This window comes from Heterodontus francisci, unplaced genomic scaffold (assembly GCF_036365525.1).
Source record: "Heterodontus francisci isolate sHetFra1 unplaced genomic scaffold, sHetFra1.hap1 HAP1_SCAFFOLD_307, whole genome shotgun sequence".
Lineage (NCBI taxonomy): Eukaryota > Metazoa > Chordata > Chondrichthyes > Heterodontiformes > Heterodontidae > Heterodontus > Heterodontus francisci.
In genome coordinates, this window is record NW_027140855.1 from 56,769 (window position 1) to 80,276 (window position 23,508).

General features: G+C 46.0%; 1 protein-coding gene across 1 annotated transcript; it reads right to left on the minus strand.

Annotated features, from left to right (window-relative positions):
* Positions 1-5,713: 5,713 nt before the first annotated feature.
* Positions 5,714-17,494, minus strand: LOC137361269 (probable G-protein coupled receptor 139). Its single transcript, XM_068026156.1, has 3 exons — positions 17,426-17,494; positions 7,270-7,348; positions 5,714-6,624 (listed from the first exon to the last, which is right to left on the minus strand). Exons 1-3 carry the CDS (start codon positions 17,492-17,494, stop codon positions 5,714-5,716), a joined length of 1,059 nt encoding a protein of 352 aa, XP_067882257.1.
* Between the last annotated feature and the right edge of the window lie 6,014 nt (positions 17,495-23,508).

The following is a 23,508-nucleotide window of genomic DNA, read 5'->3' on the forward strand; positions in this document are numbered from 1 at the left end:
TGCTCGGTGACAATGGCTCCCCCTCCACACGTGGCTTATGGCCCCCTTCCACTATCCCAGCATGTGAGGTCAGAGGGCCTTCAGAGAGAGCAATGAAGTGTCCCGCCACAATATGGAGCAAGCTATTGGCCTCCTCAAGCAATGTTTTCACTGCCTAGATTAGTCAAAGGGAATCTCTGCACTACACGCCCAAGAGGGTGTCCATTTTGTGGTGGTGTTTTGCATTCTCCATAACCTAGACACTCTGTGGCCCCAGACACTACCTCCTTGGATCTGGAGAGTACCTCAGGAGGAGGAGGATATGGAGGTGAAGAAGAGGAGGCAGGGAGCAGATCACATCCACCACGTTCAACTGGATCGAGATAGAGGGACCACATTGGGAGGCTTGACATCTGTTAAAAGGAACTTCCCCACCCCAACATGGAGCAAATACCTTGACTCAACAACTCTATCAAGCAACACATCAATAACACAAAAAAAACTAAACTAATCACCGTTGTACAGCCCATCCTGTCTCTACCAACTCAAGAGCCATTTGAAATTTCCCACCAGCAACAGTGAACAGTGGAAAAGCTATGTTTTCTCACCTTGGAACAAAGGATATTGAGGGGAGATTTAAAAGAAGTGTACAAGATTATGACAGGCTTAGATAAGTTAGTCAAGGAAAATCAGTCCCCACTATGTCACAGATCTGTAACCATTTTTCTCCTCAGATTAAAAACAGCATGTGTACCTTTAAAACTCTTTTAAAAACAGTGTACATTTAAGGGTGAGAAGGATCTGGAATTCAAGAGACACAGTGTGCAGCAGCTGCATTTTTGTTACCCTGCAAAACAGCAGGAGAGAGAGAGAGAGAGGTCATGTGGAAATGTTTCAACTTAGCTGTGTGTGAAATTGGCAGAAACCAGTTAGTTCTGGCAGACTTTCCAGCCAGGCAAACGGAAGAGAAAGAAAGTTGTCTATTTCCTCTCAGCAAAAAAAAAAGATTCTACAAGGAGCTACAAGCCATATTAAATCTTTAAGTAAAGAAGAAAAGCCTTTCTTTCAAGAAACCGTTTGCATTGCTGTGCTCTTCATTCAAAGATCTTGCTGCAGCTGAAGAGTTGAATGCCTATCTACTGAGGGACTATTTTCATCAAATCTACGTGAAGACTTCGAGTGACCTTTGATTATTTTTCACAGCAGAGGACCTCATCCATTGGGAACGTAACCTACAAAAACGTATTAAATTTATTCTTAAGAGACAGCTAATTTTAAAAACTTCTCTTTTAAAACCAGTTAACTTCGTTTTTTTGAGTGAAAATGCGTGAATGTGGGAGGTGGTTAAAGTAAGAATTTAGAAGGTCTTTAGACAGAGGTTTATCTGAATGGTGTTTAAGATTTTTAAAAAATAAATAGTTCATTTATTGTTGTCTAAAAATATCTGGTTAGGTCTATTTTATTTTGGGGTTACTAGAGTGGTTTATATAGCTGTTTTCTGATTGGGTGTGAAAGCTTATTAATATGCTACGACCTGTGGAGTGCCGGGACTGAATTGACAGCGCATTGCTGCCACCACATTCATAACAATTAACAAATGGTACAAGGACTAGGGGACACAGATTGAAAATTTTGGGCAAAAAATGCAGAGGCAACATGAGGAAGCACTTTTCTTATCCAGCAGGTGCTAATGACCTGGAACTCGATGCACACAAGGGCGGTTGAAGTGCAGATGATCAATGAAGTAAAGAGGAAGTTGGACGGCCACCTGAGAGAAATGGACTTGCAGGTTAACGGGGATCGAGTGGTGGAGTGGGACTGACTGGATTGCTCTGTGGAAATCCAGCATGGACCTGATGGGGCAAATGGCCTTCTTCTGTGCAGTAGCTGACTCTATGACTCCATGACTCTAATCTGAATCCCAGTATTAAACAAGACAGATAACATTCCCAGCCGTGGCTACATTTCTTCCTTTAAACAATCAGGGAATATAATGACTGAATTGATAGGGATTGAATTATTGAATTTACCTGCGTATTAGTTTGGTGAATACGTTAAAATACATTCAATGATCTAAGAAATGTTAATTGGGGAATTGCATAAATATGTTATTCTTGACTTACTGCAAGTAATAAGAAGCAAAGATATTTTGGTACCAGGCTGAGATTTTTTTAAAATAATTACTGTGGCTACAAGCGCAGGTCAGAGGTTAGGAAGCCTGTGGTGACTAAGTTGTCGAGCGAGGGAGCCGTGGTTTACTAAAGAAGTTGAAGCGTTTGTCAAGAGGAAGAAGGCGGCTTATGTTAGGATGAGACGTGAAGGCTCAGTTAGGGCGCTTGAGAGTTACAAGCTAGCCAGGAAGGATCTAAAGGGAGAACTAAGAAGAGCAAGGAGAGGACACGAGAAGTCATTGGCGGATAGGATCAGGAAAAACCCTAAGGCTTTCTATAGGTATATCAGGAATAAAAGAATGACTAGAGTTAGATTAGGGCCAATCAAGGATAGTAGTGGGAAGTTGTGTGTGGAATCAGAGGAGATAGGGGAAGCGTTAAATGAATATTTTTCGTCAGTATTTACAGTAGAGAAAGAAAATGTTGTCGAGGAGAATACTGAGATTCAGGCTACTAGGCTAGATGGGATTGAGGTTCACACGGAGGAGGTGTTAGCAATTTTGGAAAGTGTGAAAATAGATAAGTCCCCTGGGCCAGATGGGATTTATCCTAGGATTCTCTGGGAAGCTAGGGAGGAGATTGCAGAGCCTTTGTCCTTGATCTTTATGTCGTCATTGTCGACAGGAATAGTGCCGGAAGACTGGAGGTAGCAAATGTTGTCCCCTTGTTCAAGAAGGGGAGTAGAGACAGCCCTGGTAATTATAGACCTGTGAGCCTTACTTCGGTTGTGGGTAAAATGTTGGAAAAGGTTATAAGAGACAGGATTTATAATCATCTTGAAAAGAATAAGTTCATTAGCGATAGTCAGCACGGTTTTGTGAAGGGTAGGTTGTGCCTCACAAACCTTATTGAGTTTTTCGAGAAGGTGACCAAACAGGTGGATGAGGGTAAAGCCGTGGATGTGGTGTATATGGATTTCAGTAAGGCGTTTGATAAGGTTCCCCACGGTAGGCTATTGCAGAAAATACGGAAGTATGGGGTTGAAGGTGATTTAGAGCTTTGGATCAGAAATTGGCCAGCTGAAAGAAGACAGAGGGTGGTGGTTGATGGCAAATGTTCATCCTGGAGTTTAGCTACTAGTGGTGTACTGCAAGGATCTGTTTTGGAGCCACTGCTGTTTGTCATTTTTATAAATGACCTGGAAGAGGGTGTAGAAGGGTGGGTTAGTAAATTTGCGGATGACACTAAGGTCGGTGGAGTTGTGGATAGTGCCGAAGGATGTTGTAGGGTACAGAGGGACATAGATAGGCTGCAGAGCTGGGCTGAGAGATGGCAAATGGAGTTTAATGCGGAAAAGTGTGAGGTGATTCACTTTGGAAGGAATAACAGCAATGCAGAGTACTGGGCTAATGGGAAGATTCTTGGTAGTGTAAATGAGCAAAGAGATCTTGGTGTCCAGGTACATAAATCCCTGAAAGTTGCCACCCAGGTTAATAGGGCTGTTAAGAAGGCATATGGGGTGTTAGCTTTTATTAGTAGGGGGATCGAGTTTCGGAGCCTCGAGGTATGCTGCAGCTGTACAAAACTCTGGTGAGACCGCACCTGGAGTATTGCGTGCAGTTCTGGTCACCGCATTACAGGAAGGATGTGGAAGCTTTGGAAAGGGTGCAGAGGAGATTTACTAGGATGTTGCCTGGTATGGAGGGAAGGTCTTACGAGGAAAGGCTGAGGGACTTGAGGTTGTTTTTGTTGGAGAGAAGGAGGAGGAGAGGTGACTTAATAGAGACATATAAGATAATCAGAGGGTTAGATAGGGTGGATAGTGAGAGTCTTTTTCCTCGGATGGTGATGGCAAACACGAGGGGACATAGCTTTAAGTTGAGGGGTGATAGATGTTAGAGGTAGTTTCTTTACTCAGAGAGTAGTGGGGGCGTGGAACGCCCTGCCTGCAGCAGTAGTAGACTCGCCAACTTTAAGGGCATTTAAGTGGTCATTGGATAGACATATGGATGAAAATGGAATAGTGTAGGTCGGATGGTTTCACAGGTCGGTGCAACATCGAGGGCCGAAGGGCCTGTACTGCGCTGTAATGTTCTAAAAAAAAACTCACGTCCTGACTCCCCAGAGACTGTCCACCATCTACAAGGCACAAGTCAGGAGTGTGATGGAATACTTGCCTGGATGGGTGCAGCTCCAACAACACTGAAGAAGCTCGACACCATCCAGGACAAAGCAACCCGCTTGATAGGCCCCCCAACCACAGCATTCACACCCTCTTCCACCGATGAACAGTGGCAGCAGTGTGTACCCTCCGCAAGATGCACTGCAGCAATGCAACAAGGCTCCTTAGACAGCATATTCCAACCCGCAAACTCTCCCACCAGGAAGGGCAAAGGCAGCTGTTGCATGGGAACACCACAACCTGCAAGCTCGCCTCCAAGTCACACACTATCCTGACATGGAACTATGTGGCCATTCCTTCACTGTCGCTGAGTCAAAATCCGAGGACTCCCTTCCTAACCGCACTTTGGGTGTACGTACCCTACGTGGACTGCAGCGATTCTGGAAGGCAGCTCACCATCACTTTTTTAATGGCAGTTAGGGATGGGCAATAAATGTTGGCCTAGCCATTGAGGTCCACATCCCCTGAAAGAATCGTAAAAAAAATCACGGGTGAAATGTATGTTTCTTTCTGCAAATAATTGCAAGATTCTTTGTTCAAATCATTAGGCTTCATTGTCTGAAAACCAAGTGCCATTATACCTTAATGTTGAGCTGCTGACCTCCCCCTTCCCCCTTCGGGTGATGCCAATGTGATGAGAGCCCTCATTAACATATGATTCACTCTGGTCACTAGCGACGTTGCAGCCGCTCAGAGGCAACCACAAATGGAAAGGAATTGAGAGAGTTGAGGTATTAAGATGAGCCTTTATTTCACTCTGTGAATGGACACCATGATGAGCTGTCTTTTGCTTTTTCGATTTGCTGAACCCTTCTGGCTTCCTGACTTGGCACCTGAGGCTGTGCCAATTCTGTCGGCAGATTCACTGATGGACTTCAGAGCTCAACATTGATGATGACCCACCCTCTGTTCCAGCAGTGTGAGCTAACAGACCCATCATATAGCAGTTACCAACCCGCACCACACCCAAAGCGTCACTTATTTCCTTGCAGAGCTCCCAGAATCCCAGATGCCCTTGCAGAGCCCCGGAACACCAGATCCTCTAACAGATGCCCTGGCACTATAATTAGAGCCATTCTGCGACCGTGGCAGGCGAAAACTGATTGGATGGATTCAAATAGGCACATCCAAGAACGACAAGCATGGAATTGTGAGATGGCAATGCCTGCAAGGATTTTAGAGAGGAAAGAGAGGTTAGAGATAGGATCATTCCATGGACAGAGGAGTCAATGATTGTTTTATTCAGGAGAGGTTTGATGACAGCAGATTTTAAGGGAAAGACTAACAGAAGCTGAGGGGAGAGAACCGTTATCAACTGAAATGGGGACCAGGTAGTTACTCAGCCTCCTCCATCTGAGCAGCCACCAAGCTGAGGCAGCGGGGCTGTCGGCTCTTGTACATTCATGAACTAGAAACTGTGGGACCCACTGCTCGACTGCTTTCAGTGGTTTTGTTTATTAATTAATTGAATAATTAATGTAACCGGATATTTCACCACATTTTTGACCTGCACTCTGAACTTTGATTGCGTTGCCCCGTAAATAAATGTGTTTGTGCAGCAACTTAGAACCTGAAGCATCAATCCGACTTGTCCGTAGATATAGAAAGGATGAGTGTAATCCTCAAGATTTAACCCTGAAATATTACAAGTTAAGAAATATATAACAAACATCAACCACAGAAGTATGAAACTGCCGGATATGGTGAAGAGTAAAATCATAGACTTCCTTCTGCTCTCCATCTCTGGGTCACTGCGATTCTCTCCCTTGCTCTGACCCCTCAGTCCCTTACGGACTCGACTGGCCACTAAAATGTGTCTGACTGTCAGACCATTGAGCAAAAGGATTAAAGTGAATGGGAGCAATGGGGTTAAAATGATATCAAACCAGTCAAATACCATACATGCAGGCTCAGTATAATAGCTTGACATTATATAACAACCCCACGGTACATTGTCGATAATCTCTCCAGGTTCATATACAAAGAAGAAGGGGATGTTTTGTAAACAGAGCAGAATGCAGGTTGTTGCTAGAACCACAGCCGCAGTTTTCTCAGTGCAATATTTAATTTTCAGCTTCTGGCAACAAATAGACACAAATCGATCAAAGGAGAAAGTGACGGTGAACCAGACAGAACAGTCTGTGGCTTCATAACGGAGGGCAGCGATAACACTGCACACAGGGGTGATGTCCAGGAAAGATCCCGGAAAATAGTAATAACTGATCCGCCCCAGTATGACATCAGTGATGATGAACAGTAGATCCGCCGTTGCCATGGCCACCAGGTAACGAGTGGTGCAGATGGAGAGTCCGCACTTTCCCCGGGACAGGATCACAATCGCCAGTAAATTAACTGTAAGAGAAGGGAAAAGAGACTAGAAATTATTGATCAGACATTCTCCAGCTCTGGGCCCAGACAGTGAGGGCTCGAGTGTAACACCAAGAATGTTTGAGTTAGAATAGGGTCAGTGTTCAAAACTTAAAAATCTCAACCAGAAACTCAACCCACCTCCAAATTGCCCACTTCCAGGTCCAACGGAGGAGGGACGGGAGGGGAACATCAATCACGCCCAGGAGTCAGGTCAGCATGTTAAATATTTTAATGAGGTTTCAAGCCTCTAATTTAACCTGCTTTACAGGTTTAACATTGACGGGGCAGGTTTCTCCATCAGATGCTAGACTTCGCACATAGGCACTTCGGATTGACAATCGGCTTTCCCCTTCCGTGGATTGCAATCCCTCCGCGATCTGGGGGTGAATCAAAAACCCGGATCGAGACCTCCATTATTGGGTCATGGACCGGACCCCCCCCAACAGTCGAACCAACTTCCAGCCTGCCTGGGATTTGCAACAACCCAGTTTCTAGGATTGGACTTTCCTGGGATTGGACGTTCCAAGCGGATTGGGATACTCGTTCAGGATAGGCGAACACCCAGGAGTTGGGGATTGGACAGCGCCCTATTGAACAACACCCCCTCGGATAATGGTTGGGACATACTTTGTCTCGTGGCCTGCTCCACTGTCCTCCTCGTGTGACTGGAACCCAAGCCTATCAGGCTTACTTCCGAGTGGGGAACCTAAAGACACACATTCAAACATCATAACATGCAGAATCTCTGGCCTCACTCTCTACCACCTGCCAATATATCTGCTGCTGTTTATATCCAGATCTAAGCAACATCAAAATGCTGAGCATGCTCCAAATCTGATAAAAGGAGTGAACAGGTAGAAGAGGCCCAGTCTCTTACCTTCCGGGAGGGGAGCGGAGAGGAGCAGAGCGGACTTGTGTGAGAGCAGTCGGACCTCTTCCAGCGCGCCGGAGTTTTGAAAAAAAAGCAATGCTGAGAAAGTCGTGGATAGCACGTTTAACGAGGTGGTCACACCACAGGTAATGACTGTACAGGCAGAAAAGAGATGGGTGACCACCAGGCGGAGTAGTAGGCACAGGCAGGTACTGCAGGAGTCCCCTGTGACCATCCCCCTCTCAAACAGATATACCGCTTTGGATACTGTTGGGGGGGATGACCTCCCAGGGGAAAGCAGGAACGGCCAAGTTCGTGGCACCACAGAGGGCTCTGCTGCACAGCAGGGGAGGAAAAGGGTTGGAAGAGCTATAGTGATAGGGGATTCTATTGTAAGGGGTGCAGATAGGTGTTTCTGTGGCCGCAAACGAGACTCCAGGATGGTATGTTGTCTCCCTGGTGCTCGGGTCAAGGATGTCTCGGAGCGGCTGCAGGACATTCGTAAAGGGGAGGGTGAGCAGCCAGAGGTCATGGTCCATATTGGTACCAGCGACATAGGCAGGAAAAAAGATGAGGTCCTGCAAAGTGAATATAGGGAGTTAGGCAGAAGGTTAAAAAGCAGGTCCTCTAGGGTTGTAATCTCAGGATTACTCCCTGTGCCACATGCTAGTGAGGGTAGGAATAGGAGGATTAGGCAAATGAATGCGTGGCTGAAGAGCTGGTGCAGGCGGGAGGGCTTCAGTGACTTGGATCATTGGGATCTTTTCTGGTGCAGAGGTGACCTGTACAAGAATGACAGGTTGCATCTAAACTGGAGGGGGACCAATATCCTTGCGGGAAGGTTTGCTAGCACTACTCGGGAGGGTTTAAACTAGTCTTGCAGGGGGGTGGGACCCAAAGTAGTAGTCTCTCAGATGAGATAGTTGAGGCAAATGGAGAGGTTAAAGCAAGCAAGTCCAGTAGGCAGACCAGGCAGGGGCAGGACAGGGAGCATGGAAGGTCTGGTAGGCTAAACTGCATTTACTTTAATGCAAGAAGCCTTACAGGTGAGGCCAATGAACTCAGAGCATGGATCGGTACATGGGTTTGTGATATTATTGCTATTACGGAAACGTGATTGAGGGATGGGAAGGACTGGCAGCTCAATATTCCGGGGTACCGATCTTTCCGGCGTGACAGAGGTGGAGGTAAGAGAGGAGGGGGAGTTGCACTATTGATTAGGGAGGACATCATGGCAGTACTTAGAGAGGATATCCCAGGGGGAATGTCCAGCGAGGCCATATGGGTAGAACTTAGAAATAAGAAAGGCGTGATCACTTTGATGGAATTATACTATAGGCCCCCAATAGTCAAAGAGAAGTGGAGGAGCATATATTTAGGGAAATCACAGATCGGTGTACGAATTATGGAGTGTAAAAGTAGGTGATTTTAACTTCCCTAATATTGACTGGGACTGCCTGACTGCTAAGGGATCAGATGGAGAAGAATTTGTTAAGTGAGTCCAGGATAGTTTTCTGAAGCAGTCTGTGGAAAGCCCGACTAGAGAAAGGGCTACAACAACAAAAACAAGAAATGCTGGAATCACTCAGCAGGTCTGGCAACTCTGCTTCTCTTTCCACAGATGCTAACGTTTTGGGTCAGTGACCCTTCTTCGGAACTGACAAATATTAGAAAAGTCACAGATTATAAACAAGTGAGGTGGGGGTTGGGCAAGAGATAACAAAGGAGAAGGTGCAGATTGGACCAGGCCACATAGCTGACCAAAAGGTCACGGAGCAAAGGCAAACAATATGTTAATGGTGTGTTGAAAGACAAAGCATTAGTACAGATTAGGTGTGAATACACTGAATATTGAACAGCAGCAAGTGCAAACCTGAAGAAAAACAACCTGAAAAAAACAGTGGGTAAGCAAACTGAACAAACTAAGATGAAATGAAATAAATGCAAAAAAAGATTGTAAAAAATGTAAAAAGGAATGTAAAAAAAAGGAAGAAAAAATAACTAAAAATGAAAGTAAAGTGGGGGGCTGTCATGCTCTGAAATTATTGAACTCAATGTTCAGTCCGGCAGGCTGTAGTGTGCCTAATCGGTAGATGAGATGCTGTTCCTCGAGCTTGCGTTGATGTTCACTGGAACACTGCAGCAATCCCAGGACAGAGATGTGAGCACAAGAGCAGGGGGGAGTGTTGAAATGGCAAGCAACCGGAAGCTCAGGGTCCTGCTTGCAGACTGAGCGGAAATGTTCTGCAAAGCGGTCACCCAGTCTGCGCTTGGTCTCCCCAATGTAGAGGAGACCACACTGTGAGCAGCGAATACAGTATACTACATTGAAAGAAGTACAAGTAAATCGCTGCTTCACCTGAAAGGAGTGTTTGGGGCCTGGGATAGTGAGGAGAGAGGAGGTAAATGGGCAGGTATTACACCTCCTGCGATTGCAAGGGAAGGTGCCCTGGGACGGGGACGAGGTGGTGGGGGTAATGGAGGAGTGGACCAGGGTGTCGCGGAGGGAACGATCCCTTCGGAATGCTGACAGGGGAAGGGAGGGGAAGATGCGACTGGTAGTGGCATCACGCTGGAGGTGGCGAAAATGGCGGAGGATGATCCTTTGGATATGGAGGCTGGTGGGATGAAAAGTGAGGACAAGGGGAACCCTGTCACGGTTCTGGGAGGGAGGGGAAGGGGTGAGGGTAGAGGTGCGGGGAATGGGTTGGACACGGTTGAGGGCCCTGTCAACCACAGTGGGGGGAAATCCTCGGTTGAGGAAAAAGGAGGTCATATCAGAAGCACCGTCATGGAAGGTAGCATCATCAGAGCAGATGCGTCGGAGACGGAGAAACTGGGAAAATGGAATGGAGTCCTTACAGGAGGTAGGGTGTGAAGAAGTGCAGTCGAGGTAGCTGTGGGAGTCAGTGGGCTTAGAATGGATATTGGTAGACAACCTATCCCCAGAGATGGAGACAGAGAAGTCGAGGAAGGGAAGGGAAGTGTCAGAGATGGACCATGTAAAGGTGAGTGAAGGGTGGAAATTGGAAGCAAAGTTGATAAAGTTTTTTAGTTCGGGGCGGGAGCAGGAAACGGCACCCTTGACCTCCTCTTAGGAAATGAGGCTGGGCAGGTGGTTGATGTTTCAATGGGGGAGCACTTTGGGACCAGTGACCATAACGCTATTAGCTTCAAGATAGTTATGGAAAAGGATAGGACTGGTCTTCAGGTTGAAGTCCTAAATTGGGGGAAGGCTAATTTCGATGGCATCAGACAGGAACTCTCAAAAGCTGAATGGGAGAGGCTGTTTATAGGTAAAGGGACATCTGGCAAGTGGGAGGCTTTTAAAAATGAGATAGGAAGAGTTCAGGGCCGGAATGTTCCTGCTCGATGGAAGGGCAAGGCTGGCAAGTTTAGTGAACCTTGGCTGACGAGGGATATTGAGGGTCTGGTCAGGTCAAAGAAGGAGGCATAGGTCAGGTATAGGCAGCTGGGATCACTGGCGGCACAGTGGCGCAGTGGTTAGCACCGCAGCCTCACAGCTCCAGCGACCCGGGTTAAATTCTGGGTATGGCTGTGTGGAGTTTGCAAGTTCTCCCTGTGTCTGCATGGGTTTTCTCCGGGTGCTCCAGTTTCCTCCCACAAGCCAAAAGACTTGCAGGTTGGTAGGTAAATTGGCCATTATAAATTGCCCCTAGTATAGGTAGGTGGTAGGGAAATACATAGGGACAGATGGGGATGTGGTAGGAATATGGGATTAGTGTAGGATTAGTATAAATGGGTGGTTGATGGTTGGCACAGACTTGGTGGGCCGAAGGGCCTGTTTCAGTGAATTAGAATTAGAACATTACAGCGCAGTACAGGCCCTTCGGCCCTCGATGTTGCGCCGACCTGTGAAACCATCTGACCTACACTATTCCATTTTCATCCATGTGTCTATCCAATGTCCACTTAAATGCCCTTAAAGTTGGCGAATCTACTACTGCTGCAGGCAGGGCGTTCCACGCCCCCACTACTCTCTGAGTAAAGAAACTACCTCTCACATCTGTCCTATATCTATCACCCCTCAACTTGAAGCTATGTCCCCTCGTGTTTGCCATCACCATCCGAGGAAAAAGACGCTCACTATCCACCCTATCTAACCCGCTGATTATCTTATATGTCTCTATTAAGTCACCTCTCCTCCTCCTTCTCTCCAACGAAAACAACCTCAAGTCCCTCAGCCTTTCCTCGTAAGACCTTCCCTCCATACCAGGCAACATCCTAGTAAATCTCCTCTGCACCCTTTCCATAGCTTCCACATCCTTCCTATAATGCGGTGACCAGAACTGCACGCAATACTCCAGGTGCGGTCTCACCAGAGTTTTGTACAGCTGCAGCATGACCTCGTGGCTCCGAAACTCGACCCCCCTACTAATAAAAGCTAACACACCATATGCCTTCTTAACAGCCCTATTAACCTGGTTAGCAACCTTCAGGGATTTATGCACCTGGACACCAAGATCTCTCTGTTCATCGACACTACCAAGAATCTTCCCATTAGCCCAGTACTCTGCATTCCTGTTACTCCTTCCAAAGTGAATCACCTCACACTTTTCCGCATTAAACTCCATTTGCCATCTCTCAGCCCAGCTCTGCAGCCTATCTATGTCTCTCTGTACCCTACAACATCCTTCGGCACTATCCACAACTCCACCGACCTTAGTGTTATCTGCAAATTTACTAACCCACCCTTCTACACCCTCTTCCAGGTCATTTATAAAAATGACAAACAGCAGTGGCCCCAAAACAGATCCTTGCAGTACACCACTAGTAACTAAACTCCAGGATGAACATTTGCCATCAACCACCACCCTCTGTCTTCTTTCCACTAGCCAATTTCTGATCCAAAGCTCTAAATCACCTTCAACCCCATACTTCCGTATTTTCTGCAATAGCCTACCGTGGGGAACCTTATCAAATGCCTTACTGAAATCCATATACACCACATCCACTGCTTTACCCTCATCCACCTGTTTGGTCACCTTCTCGAAAAACTCCATAAGGTTTGTGAGGCACGACCTACCCGTCACAAAACCGTGCTGACTATCTCTAATGTACTTATTTTTTTCAAGATGATTATAAATCCTGTCTCTTATAACCTTTTCCAACATTTTACCCACAACCGAAGTAAGGCTCACAGGTCTATGATTACCAGGGCTGTCTCTACTCCCCTTCTTGAACAAGGGGACAACATTTGCAATCCTCCAGTCTTCCGGCACTATTCCTGTCGACAATGACGACATAAAGATCAAGGACAAAGGCTCTGCAATCTCCTCCCTAGCTTCCCAGAGAATCCTAGGATAAATCCCATCTGGCCCAGGGGACTTATCTATTTTCACACTTTCCAAAATTGCTAACACCTCCTCCTTGTGAACCTCAATCCCATCTAGCCTAGTAGTCTGAATCTCAGTATTCTCAACAACATTTTCTTTCTCTACTGTAAATACTGACGCAAAATATTCATTTAACACTTCCCCTATCTCCTCTGATTCCACACACAACTTCCCACTACTATCCTTGATTGGCCCTAATCTAACTCTAGTCATTCTTTTGTTCCTGATATACCTATAGAAAGCCTTAGGGTTTTCCCTGATCCGATCCACCAATAACTTCTCGTGTCCTCTCCTTGCTCTTCTTAGCTCTCCCTTTAGATCCTTCCTGGCTAGCTTGTAGCTCTCAAGCGCCCTAACTGAGCCTTCACGTCTCATCCTAACATAAGCCTTCTTCTTCCTCTTGACAAGCGCTTCAACTTCTTTAGTAAACCACGGCTCCCTCGCACGACAACTTCCTCCCTGCCTGACAGGTACATACTTATCAAGGACACGCAGTAGCTGCTCCTTGAATAAGCTCCACATTTCGATTGTTCCCATCCCCTGCAGTTTCCTTCCCCATCCTACGCATCCTAAATCTTGCCTAATCGCATCATAATTTCCTTTCCCCCAGTTATAATTCTTGCCCTGCGGTATATACCTGTCCCTGCCCATCGCTAAGGTAAACCTAACCGAATTGTGATCACTATCACCAAAGTGCTGTATCTCTAAACTAAAAACTGCTGTTTGTCATTTTTATAAATGACCTGGAAGAGGGTGTAGAAGGGTGGGTTAGTAAATTTGCAGATGACACGAAGGTCGGTGGAGTTGTGGATAGTGCCGAAGGATGTTGAAGGTTACAGAGGGACATAGATAGGCTGCAGAGCTGGGCTGAGAGATGGCAAATGGAGTTTAATGCGGAAAAGTGTGAGGTGATTCACTTCGGAAGGAGTAACAGGATTGCAGAATACTGGGCTAATGGGAAGATTCTTGGTAGTGTAGATGAGCAGAGAGATCTTGGTGTCCAGGTACATAAATCCCTGAAAGTTGCCACCCAGGTTAATAGGGCTGTTAAGAAGGCATATGGTGTGTTAGCTTTTATTAGTAGGGGGATCGAGTTTCGGAGCCACGAGGTCATGCTGCAGCTGTACAGAACTCTGGTGCGGCCGCACCTGGAGTATTGCGTGCAGTTCTGGTCACCGCATTATAGGAAGGATGTGGAAGCTTTGGAAAAGGTGCAGAGGAGATTTACTCGGATGTTGCCTGGTATGGAGGGAAGGTCTTACGAGGAAAGGCTGAGGGACTTGAGGTTGTTTTCGTTAGAGAGGAGGAGGAGAGGTGACTTAATAGAGACATATAAGATAATCAGAGGGTTGGACAGGGTGGATAGTGAGAGCCTTTTTCCTCGGATGGTGAGGGCAAACACGAGGGGACATAGCTTTAAGTTGAGGGGTGATAGATATAGGACAGATGTCAGAGGTAGTTTCTTTACACAGAGAGTAGTAGGGGCGTGGAATGTCCTGCCTGCAACAGTAGTAGACTCGCCAACTTTAAGGGCATTTCAGTGGTCATTGGATAGACATATGGATGAAAATGGAATAGTGTAGGTCAGATGGTTTCACAGGTCGGCGCAACATCGAGGGCTGAAGGGCCTGTACTGCGCTGTAATGTTCTATGTTCTATGAGTCCCTCGAAGACTATAGGGTATGTAGGAGTACACTTAAGAAGGAAATTAGGAGGGCGAAAAGGGGCCATGAGATTTTCCTAGCAGATAAGATAAAAGAGAATCCTAAAAGATTCTATCAGTATATTAAGAGTAAAAGGATAGTCAGGGAGAGAGTAGGTCCCCTTAAGGATCAGTGTGGTAATCTATGTGTGGAGCCACAGGAAATGGGCGAGTTCTTAAATGAATATTTCTCGTCCGTATTTACCGTGGAGAAGGCCATGGAAGCTAGTGAGTTCAAGGAAGGGAACAGCAATATCCTGGAGCATATCAACATTACAAAGGAGGAGGTGTTGGAGGTTTTGAAACGCATTAAGGTGGATAAATCCCCAGGGCCTGACCAGGTGTATCCTCGGATGGTATGGGAAGCAAGGGAGGAGATTGCTGGGGCCCTGGCAGAGATTTTTGTATCATCATTAGCCACGGGTGAGGTATTGGAAGACTGGAGGATAGCTGATGTTGTGCCTTTATTTAAGAAGGGCAGCAGGGATAAGCCAGGGAACTACAGGCCGGTGAACCTTACATCAGTGGTGGGAAAGTTATTGGAAGGGATTCTGAGAGACAGGATTTATATGCATCTGGAAAGGCATGGTCTGATTAGGGATAGTCAGCATGGCTTTGTGCGTGGAAAATCATATCTCACGAATTTGATTGAGTTTTTTGAGGAGGTGACCAAGAGGATTGACGAGGACAGGGCGATGGACGTTGTTTACATGGACTTTAGCAAGGCCTTTGACAAGGTCCCGCATGGTAGGCTGATCCAGAAGGTTCAACACATGGGATCCAGGGTGAGCTAGCAAATTGGATACACAATTGGCTTGGTGATAGGAGGTAGAGTGTGGTAGTGGAGGGTTGTTTTTCAGAATGGAGGTCAGTGACCATTGGTGTGCCGCAGGGATCGGTGCTGGGCCCTCTGATGTCTGTCGTATATATTAATGACTTGGATGTGAATGTTAGGGGCATGAGGAGTACGTTTGCAGATGACACCAACATTAGTGGTATAGTGGACAGTGAAGGAGGTTGTCTAAGGTTACAACAGGATATAGATCAACTGGGAAAGTGGGCAAGGGATTGGCAAATGGAATTTAATGCAGACAAGTGTGAAGTGATGCATTTTGGGAAGTTAAACCAGGGCTGGACATATACAGTGAATGGCAGGGCCCTGGGGAGGGTTGTTGAGCAGAGAGACCTTGGGGTGCAAGTACATAGTTCCCTGAAAGTGGCAACACAGGAAGACAGGGTGGTGAAGAAGGCGTATGGCATGCTTGCCTTCATCGGCTGAGGCATTGAGTACAAGAGTTGGGACGTCATTTTACAGTTGTACATAATGTTGGTTAGGCCGCATTTGGAGTACTGTGTGCAGTTCTGGTCGCCACACTACAGGAAAGATGTGATTAAGCTAGCGAGGGTGCAGAAAAGATTCACAAGGATGTTGCCTGGTTTGGAGGGCTTGAGTTATAAAGAGAGATTGGATAGGCTGGGTCTGTTTTCCTTGGAGCGAAGGAGGCTGAGAGGGAACATGATCGAGGTATATAAAATTATGAGAGACATAGATAGGGTAGATAGCCAGAGTCTGTTTCCCATGGTAGGGGTGACTAAAACTAGAGGGCATAGATTTAAGGTGAGAGGGAGGAGGTTTAAAGGGGATCAAAGGGGTAAATCTTTCACACAAAGAATAGTGGGTATCTGGAATGAGCTGCCCAAGGAGGTGGTGGAGGCAGGAACAGTAGCGACATTTAAGAGGCATCTGGACAGGTACCTGAATGAGCAAGGCATAGAGGGATATGGAATTAATGCAGGGAGATGGGATTAGTATAGATAGGAATTATGGTCAGTATGGACGTAGTGGGCCGAAGGGCCTGTTTCTCTGCTCCGAATGTATTTTGCGTGGCTCAGGCAATTAATTGCATGCAATCGGGGCTTCTGCCCCACCAGGGCAGGATGTCCTGCCTCCAAGAGTTGCTTGCCAATCAGAGGGTTCACATTCCCAACCCACCACCGGAAATGCTGCCCTCTGCTGGGATCTGCACCGGGCGAGAAGAGGCATCATGGAAACCGGCCTTGGAAGCAGGGTTCAGAGCTCACTGGGACCAATCGACCAGGCCCCGGTGAGGCGGGGGGTGCCGGCTGGGGGTGGTAGGGGGGTGGGGTGCTGCGGTAGATGGTGTCAATGGAGAGGGAGCAGGCTGTTCCAGCAGGGGCAGTGCATTCAGCTTGGGTGGGCGATCAAGAGCATTCCCCCAGCTTGCAAGGAAGCCGCCTAGTTTTATTGGTAAATTGCCCCTCCGGAGCTGGTATATCACCAGTGACAGCAGGCAGTGACCCTTAAGTGGATACTAATTTGCCACTCAAAGGTCTCAGGGCATGGTCTTTGCCACCTGCACGCCACCACTGGTAAGATGCCAGCGAGAGTGGATGGGCATTACACCCCATTCTCCCTCACTCCGCCTCCCAATCCACTCCCAGAGTGGGGCATAAAATTCCAGCCAACGTTTCAAGTCGAGAAACCTTCATCAAAATTGGAAGTTATTTGAAATTAAAAGTTTTGAAGCAATGATAAAGTCTTAGGAAAGTTGGGCAGGAGGAGCATAGAATGAAGCGTGTGATCCAGTGGAGGGCAGGAGTGATTCAGCTATAAACGGGCTGATGGTGCAAGGAGAATCGAACAATTGAAGGAAAAGATGATTGATCTTCAGGAAGAATTAATGCTTCCAGCAAATGAACAGAGTGGATGAACACTTCTTAAACATGGTCAAGGAGAAGGCCTCCATAGCCCAGGAAAGTGGTGAAGAAAGTTGGGTAGACACTAGGTATCAGGACCAGCCAGTTTGCCGTGTACAGGTTGGGGACCCTTACCTCAAGCACCAGCCCATACCTCAGTCCAGTACTCTGGTGTAGCCACCATCCATTACAAGCAATGGTCATCCAGGAAAATAGCAGTGGTTATGATCTGAAGCTTTGAATATCAGTGTTGAATGCATCAGTGTGTAAAGGAGCCAATCGAGAAATATGGTGTTCAACCTCAATGAGCTTAAAAGTGGAACAGTTCAGGAGGCCGAGGATCGAGCAGTCACAGCGAAATTAAAGGGGCAGGTTACCGAATCTCATGGTCCTGTTTGCAGACATAATGGAAGTTTTCAGCAAATCAATCAGGCAATCTGCATTATGTCATTTCCAAGGTACAAGAGACTGCATGGTGGGCACTGAATACAGTAACTACATTGGAGGAAGTACAGAAGTAAACCACTGTTCCACCTGTATGGAGTGTTTGAGACCTTGGATGGTGGGAAGGAAGGATGTGAAAGGGCAGATGTTGCATCTACTGCACTTGTACGGGAAGGTGCTGGCGAGGAGTGAAACTGGATGATGGAGATGACAAAAGTGTGAACTGATGTGTTGCAAGTGGTGTGGGGACAGGAAGGGATGAGAAGATCTTTTTGGTGTTGGTTTTAGCTGGTCATGGTGGCAAAGGATTAAGTATTGCATATGGAGGTGTTTGGACTGGAAGGTGAGAAGAAGGGGAGAATGGAATAGACTCCTAAAGGAAATAGGATGGGAACAACTTCAGCAAAGTTAGCTGTGAGAGTCAGTGCAATATTACGGTGCCAGATACTACCAGTAATATCTTCCCTCAGAAATGTTCTTGCACTGAGGTCTTATTCAACAGTACACAATATTTAAGTGGAGGCAATGTCTTGATAGAACAGCAAGACTGTGAGCTACAAACCAAGGCTTAATTTCAGTTGAGGTAATGCAAAAAAAACTGCGGAGATATATCAGGAAATTTGACAATGAAATGGTATCACTGATCGGGTGTCTATATAACAGTTACCAGTACACCAACATTAAGGTTATCAGCCACGGACGAAAACCAGGGATAAGCTCATGCACATATTTACACAACTCCAATCATCAGAGCCACTTACCAGGAACACCAATGACAGCAAGGAGAATAGAATATATTTTCTGGATACTGTTAATTGGCTGGTGCATTTTCTGTGTCAAACGATCTGTTACCTTCGTGCTGCATGCAATCTCTCTGTATTAAGCCCTGAGATGATACAATCCCAGAGCCTTTCATTTATACTTTGCAGGAACTCCAAGGGGACATTAAGGTTGCAACTGAACAGATTATGCCAGACGAAGCTGGACGGTTCTGATCACATTAATTAACTCATGATAATTAGAGGTTGTATTCTCCCAGCAATGGTGATGTTCCTTTAAACGCCATCACACACATCTGTATTTCTCATACTAATTCAGTGATGGCTTTGACTCTGCTGTGACCATTCAGTAATTAAATTTCTAATGTTAGTGTGTCCTCTCAGGGCTGCTATACTGTATTCTGGGATGTGGCTGCTGGCTTTAACTGTGACCATTCAGTAAGACAATTGAAGAAGGAAATTGCACAAATGGCTCCTCAAACTGATACAGCCCCTCAACTTTTACAGACCCTCAAACTGATACAGACCCTCAACCGATACAGACCCTCAAACTGATACAGATCCTCAAGCTAATACAGATTCTCAAGCTAATACAGATCCTCAAGCTAATACAGACCTTCAAACTAATACACACCTTAACCAAATACAGTTCCTGAAAATTATACAGACCCTCAAACTAACACAGGCCCTCAAGCTAATACAGACCTTCAAAGTAATACACACCTTAACCAAATACAGTTCCTGAAAATTATACAGACCCTCAAACTAATACAGACCCTCAACTGATACAGACCCTCAAGCTAATACAGACCTTCAAACTAATACAGACCTTCAAACTAATACAGACCTTCAAACTAATACACACCTTAACCAAATACAGTTCCTGAAAATTATACAGACCCTCAAACTAATACAGACCCTCAAACTAATACAGACCTTCAAACTAATACAGACCTTCAAACTAATACAGACCTTCAAACTAATACAGACCTTAACCAAATACAGTTCCTGAAAATTATACAGACCCTCAAACTAATACAGCCTCATAGCGTCATAGAGACATTTATGGCCCATCGAGTCCATGTTGGCTCTCCATGGAGCTCTGTAGTCAGTCACACTCCTCGGCTCGATCACCGTAGCCCTGCAAGTCTATTTGAAGCCATTGATAGTGTTTGCTTGCACCACCCTTGTGGCAGTGAGTTCCAGGTCATTACCACCCAATGCGCAAATAAAGTGCTTCCTCATGTTCCTCCTGCATCTTTTGCCCAAAACGTTCAATCTGTGTCCCTTGGTACTTGTACCATTTGCTAATGGGAACAGTGTTTGCTTGTCTAACTTATCGAAACTTGTCATAATCGCGTGCACATCGATTAAGTCACCCCTCAATCTTTTTTGTTCCAAAGAGAATGCACCCAGATTTTCCAAACTAACCTTGTAACTAAAAAAATTCTCCATCCCTGGAACCATTCTGGTAAATCTCCTCTGCATCCTCTCAAGGACCCCCACATCCCTTCAAAGATTGACGGTCATGCGCCCAGATGTCCCGATCTTCCTGCACATTGCTTAGAACTGTGCCAGTAAGTATATATTCCCTCTCCCTATTCCTTCTGCCAAAATTCATCACCTCACATTAAATTCCATCTGCCATCTCTCTGCCCATTCTGCAAGCCTATCTATGCCCTTCTGCTGGCGGGTCATATCACTCTGTTGTTTGCAGCACCTCCGCTGTCTACCATGACTTAGTCAGCACAAAATTGCCATTTACTACGATTCGCTGTTTTCTGTGCATTAGACATTTCTTTTTTTTATCTAATTGGACACTGACGCTCCTGTTCCATGAGTTTTAATTTTCTTAATCAGTCTTTTATGTGGTAACTTATCAAACGCTTTCGTAAAATCCATGTAAACATCCGTTGCATTCTCTTCAGTAACCTTCTCTGTTACTTCATCAAAAATTCAACTTGATTTGTCAAGCATGATCCGTCTGTTTAAAGTCCATGCTGGTTATGCTTAATTAACTCAAACCTCTAGCTGGCCATTGATATTAGCCCTGATTATAGTTTCTGAAACATTACCCATCATTGATATTTAGGAGATAGTGATCATTTTATCATAAGTTTTAAGCTGACTATAGAAAATGACAAAGTGCAATTCAGGGTAATAATAATTAACTGGGGGAAGTTCAAATTCAATGGGGTAAGAATGGAGCTGCAGTGAACAACTTGGAGTCAAAAGCTTGCAGGAAAACTGGTGGATGAACAATGGGCTACCTTCAAAGAAGAGATAGTTCAGGCAGAGTCAAGGTATGTTGCTTCGAAGGAGAAAAGTACAACAAACAAATCCAGAGCTCCCTGGATGACAAAAGAGTTAGAGAAGCTGTGTGCTTATGATAGATGCCAGGTAGAAATTACTATCGAGAACCAGGCTGAATATAGAAGCTCTTGAAGTGAAGTGAAAAAGCAAGTAAGAGAAGCAAACAGAGAGCATGAGAAGAATTAGAATTAGAACATTACAGCGCAGTACAGGCCCTTCGGCCCTCGATGTTGCGCCGAACTGTGAAACCATCCGACCTACACTATTCCATTTTCATCCATATGTCTATCCAATGACCACTTAAATGCCCTTAAAGTTGGCGAGTCTACTACTGCTGCAGGCAGGGCATTCCACACCCTTACTACTCTCTGAGTAAAGAAACTACCTCTCACATCTGTCCGATATCTATCACCCCTCAACTTGAAGCTATGTCCCCTCGTGTTTGCCATCACCATCCGAGGAAAAAGACGCTCACTATCCACCCTATCTAACCCTTTGATTATCTTATATGTCTCTATTAAGTCACCTCTCCTCCTCCTTCTCTCCAACGAAAACAACCTCAAGTCCCTCAGCCTTTCCTCGCAAGACCTTCCCTCCATACCAGGCAACATCCTAGTAAATCTCCTCTGCACCCTTTCCAAAGCTTCCACATCCTTCCTATAATGCGGTGACCAGAACTGCACGCAATACTCCAAGTGCGGTCTCACCAGAGTTTTGTACAGCTGCAGCATGACCTCGTGGCTCCGAAACTCGATCCCCCTACTAATAAAAGCTAACACCCCATATGCCTTCTTAACAGCCCTATTAACCTGGGTAGCAACTTTCAGGGATTTATGTACCTGGACACCAAGATCTCTCTAATATAATATATTAGAGAAGAAGGGTCACTGACCCGAAACATTAACTCTGCTTCTCTTTTCACAGATGCTGCCAGACCTGCTGAGTGGTTCCAGCATTTCTTGTTTTTATTTCAGATTTCCAGCACCCGCAGTATTTTGCTATTATATTACCAAGATCTCTCTGTTCATCTACACTACCAAGAATCTTCCCATTAGCCCAGTACTCTGCATTCCTGTTACTCCTTCCAAAGTGAATCACCTCACACTTTTCTGCATTAAACTCCATTTGCCATCTCTCAGCCCAGCTCTGCAGCCTATCTATGTCCCTCTGTACCCTACAACATCCTTCGGCACTATCCACAACTCCACCGACCTTCGTGTCATCCGCAAATTTACTAACCCACCCTTCTACACCCTCTTCCAGGTCATTTATAAAAATGACAAACAGCAGTGGCCCCAAAACAGATCCTTGCGGTACACCACTAGTAACTAAACTCCAGGATGAACATTTGCCATCAACCACCACCCTCTGTCTTCTTTCCACTAGACAATTTCTGATCCAAAGCTCTAAATCACCTTCAACCCCATACTTCCGTATTTTCTGCAATAGCCTACAGTGGGGAACCTTATCAAACGCCTTACTGAAATCCATATACATCACATCCACTGCTTTACCCTCATCCACCTGTTTGGTCACCTTCTCGAAAAACTCAATAAGGTTTGTGAGGCACCTCACAAAACCCTTCACAAAACCGTGCTGACTATCGCTAATGAACTTATTCTTTTCAAGATGATTATAAATCCTGTCTCTTATAACCTTTTCCAACATTTTACCCACAACCGAAGTAAGGCTCACAGGTCTATAATTACCAGGGCTGTCTCTACTTCCCTTCTTGAACAAGGGGACAACATTTGCTTTCCTCCAGTCTTCCGGCACTATTCCTGTCGACAATGACGACATAAAGATCAAGGACAAAGGCTCTGCAATCTCCTCCCTGGCTTCCCAGAGAATCCTAGGATAAATCCAATCTGGCCCAGGGGACTTATCTATTTTCACACTTTCCAAAATTGATAACACGTCCTCCTTGTGAACCTCGAGAGACAATGGATAAGTGCCTGGAGGTGGTCAGTGGTTTGTGAAGCAGCGCCTGAAGTGGCTATAAAGGCCAATTCTAGAGTGACAGGCTCTTCCACAGGTGCTGCAGAGAAATTTGTTTGTCGGGGCTGTTGCACAGTTGGCTCTCCCCTTGCGCCTCTGTCTTTTTTCCTGCCAACTACTAAGTCTCTTCGACTCGCCACATTTTAGCCCTGTCTTTATGGCTGCCCGCCAGCTCTGGCGAATGCTGGCAACTGACTCCCACGACTTGTGACCAATGTCACACGATTTCATGTCGCGTTTGCAGACGTCTTTATAGCAGAGACATGGACGGCCGGTGGGTCTGATACCAGTGGCGAGCTCGCTGTACAATGTGTCTTTGGGGATCCTGCCATCTTCCATGCGGCTCACATGGCCAAGCCATCTCAAGCGCCGCTGACTCAGTAGTGTGTATAAGCTGGGGGTGTTGGCCGCTTCAAGGACTTCTGTGTTGGAGATATAGTCCTGCCACCTGATGCCAAGTATTCTCCGAAGGCAGCGAAGATGGAATGAATTGAGACGTCGCTCTTGGCTGGCATACGTTGTCCAGGCCTCGCTGCCATAGAGCAAGGTACTGAGGACACAGGCCTGATACACTCGGACTTTTGTGTTCCGTGTCAGTGCGCCATTTTCCCACACTCTCTTGGCCAGTCTGGACATAGCAGTGGAAGCCTTACCCATGCGCTTGTTGATTTCTGCATCGAGAGA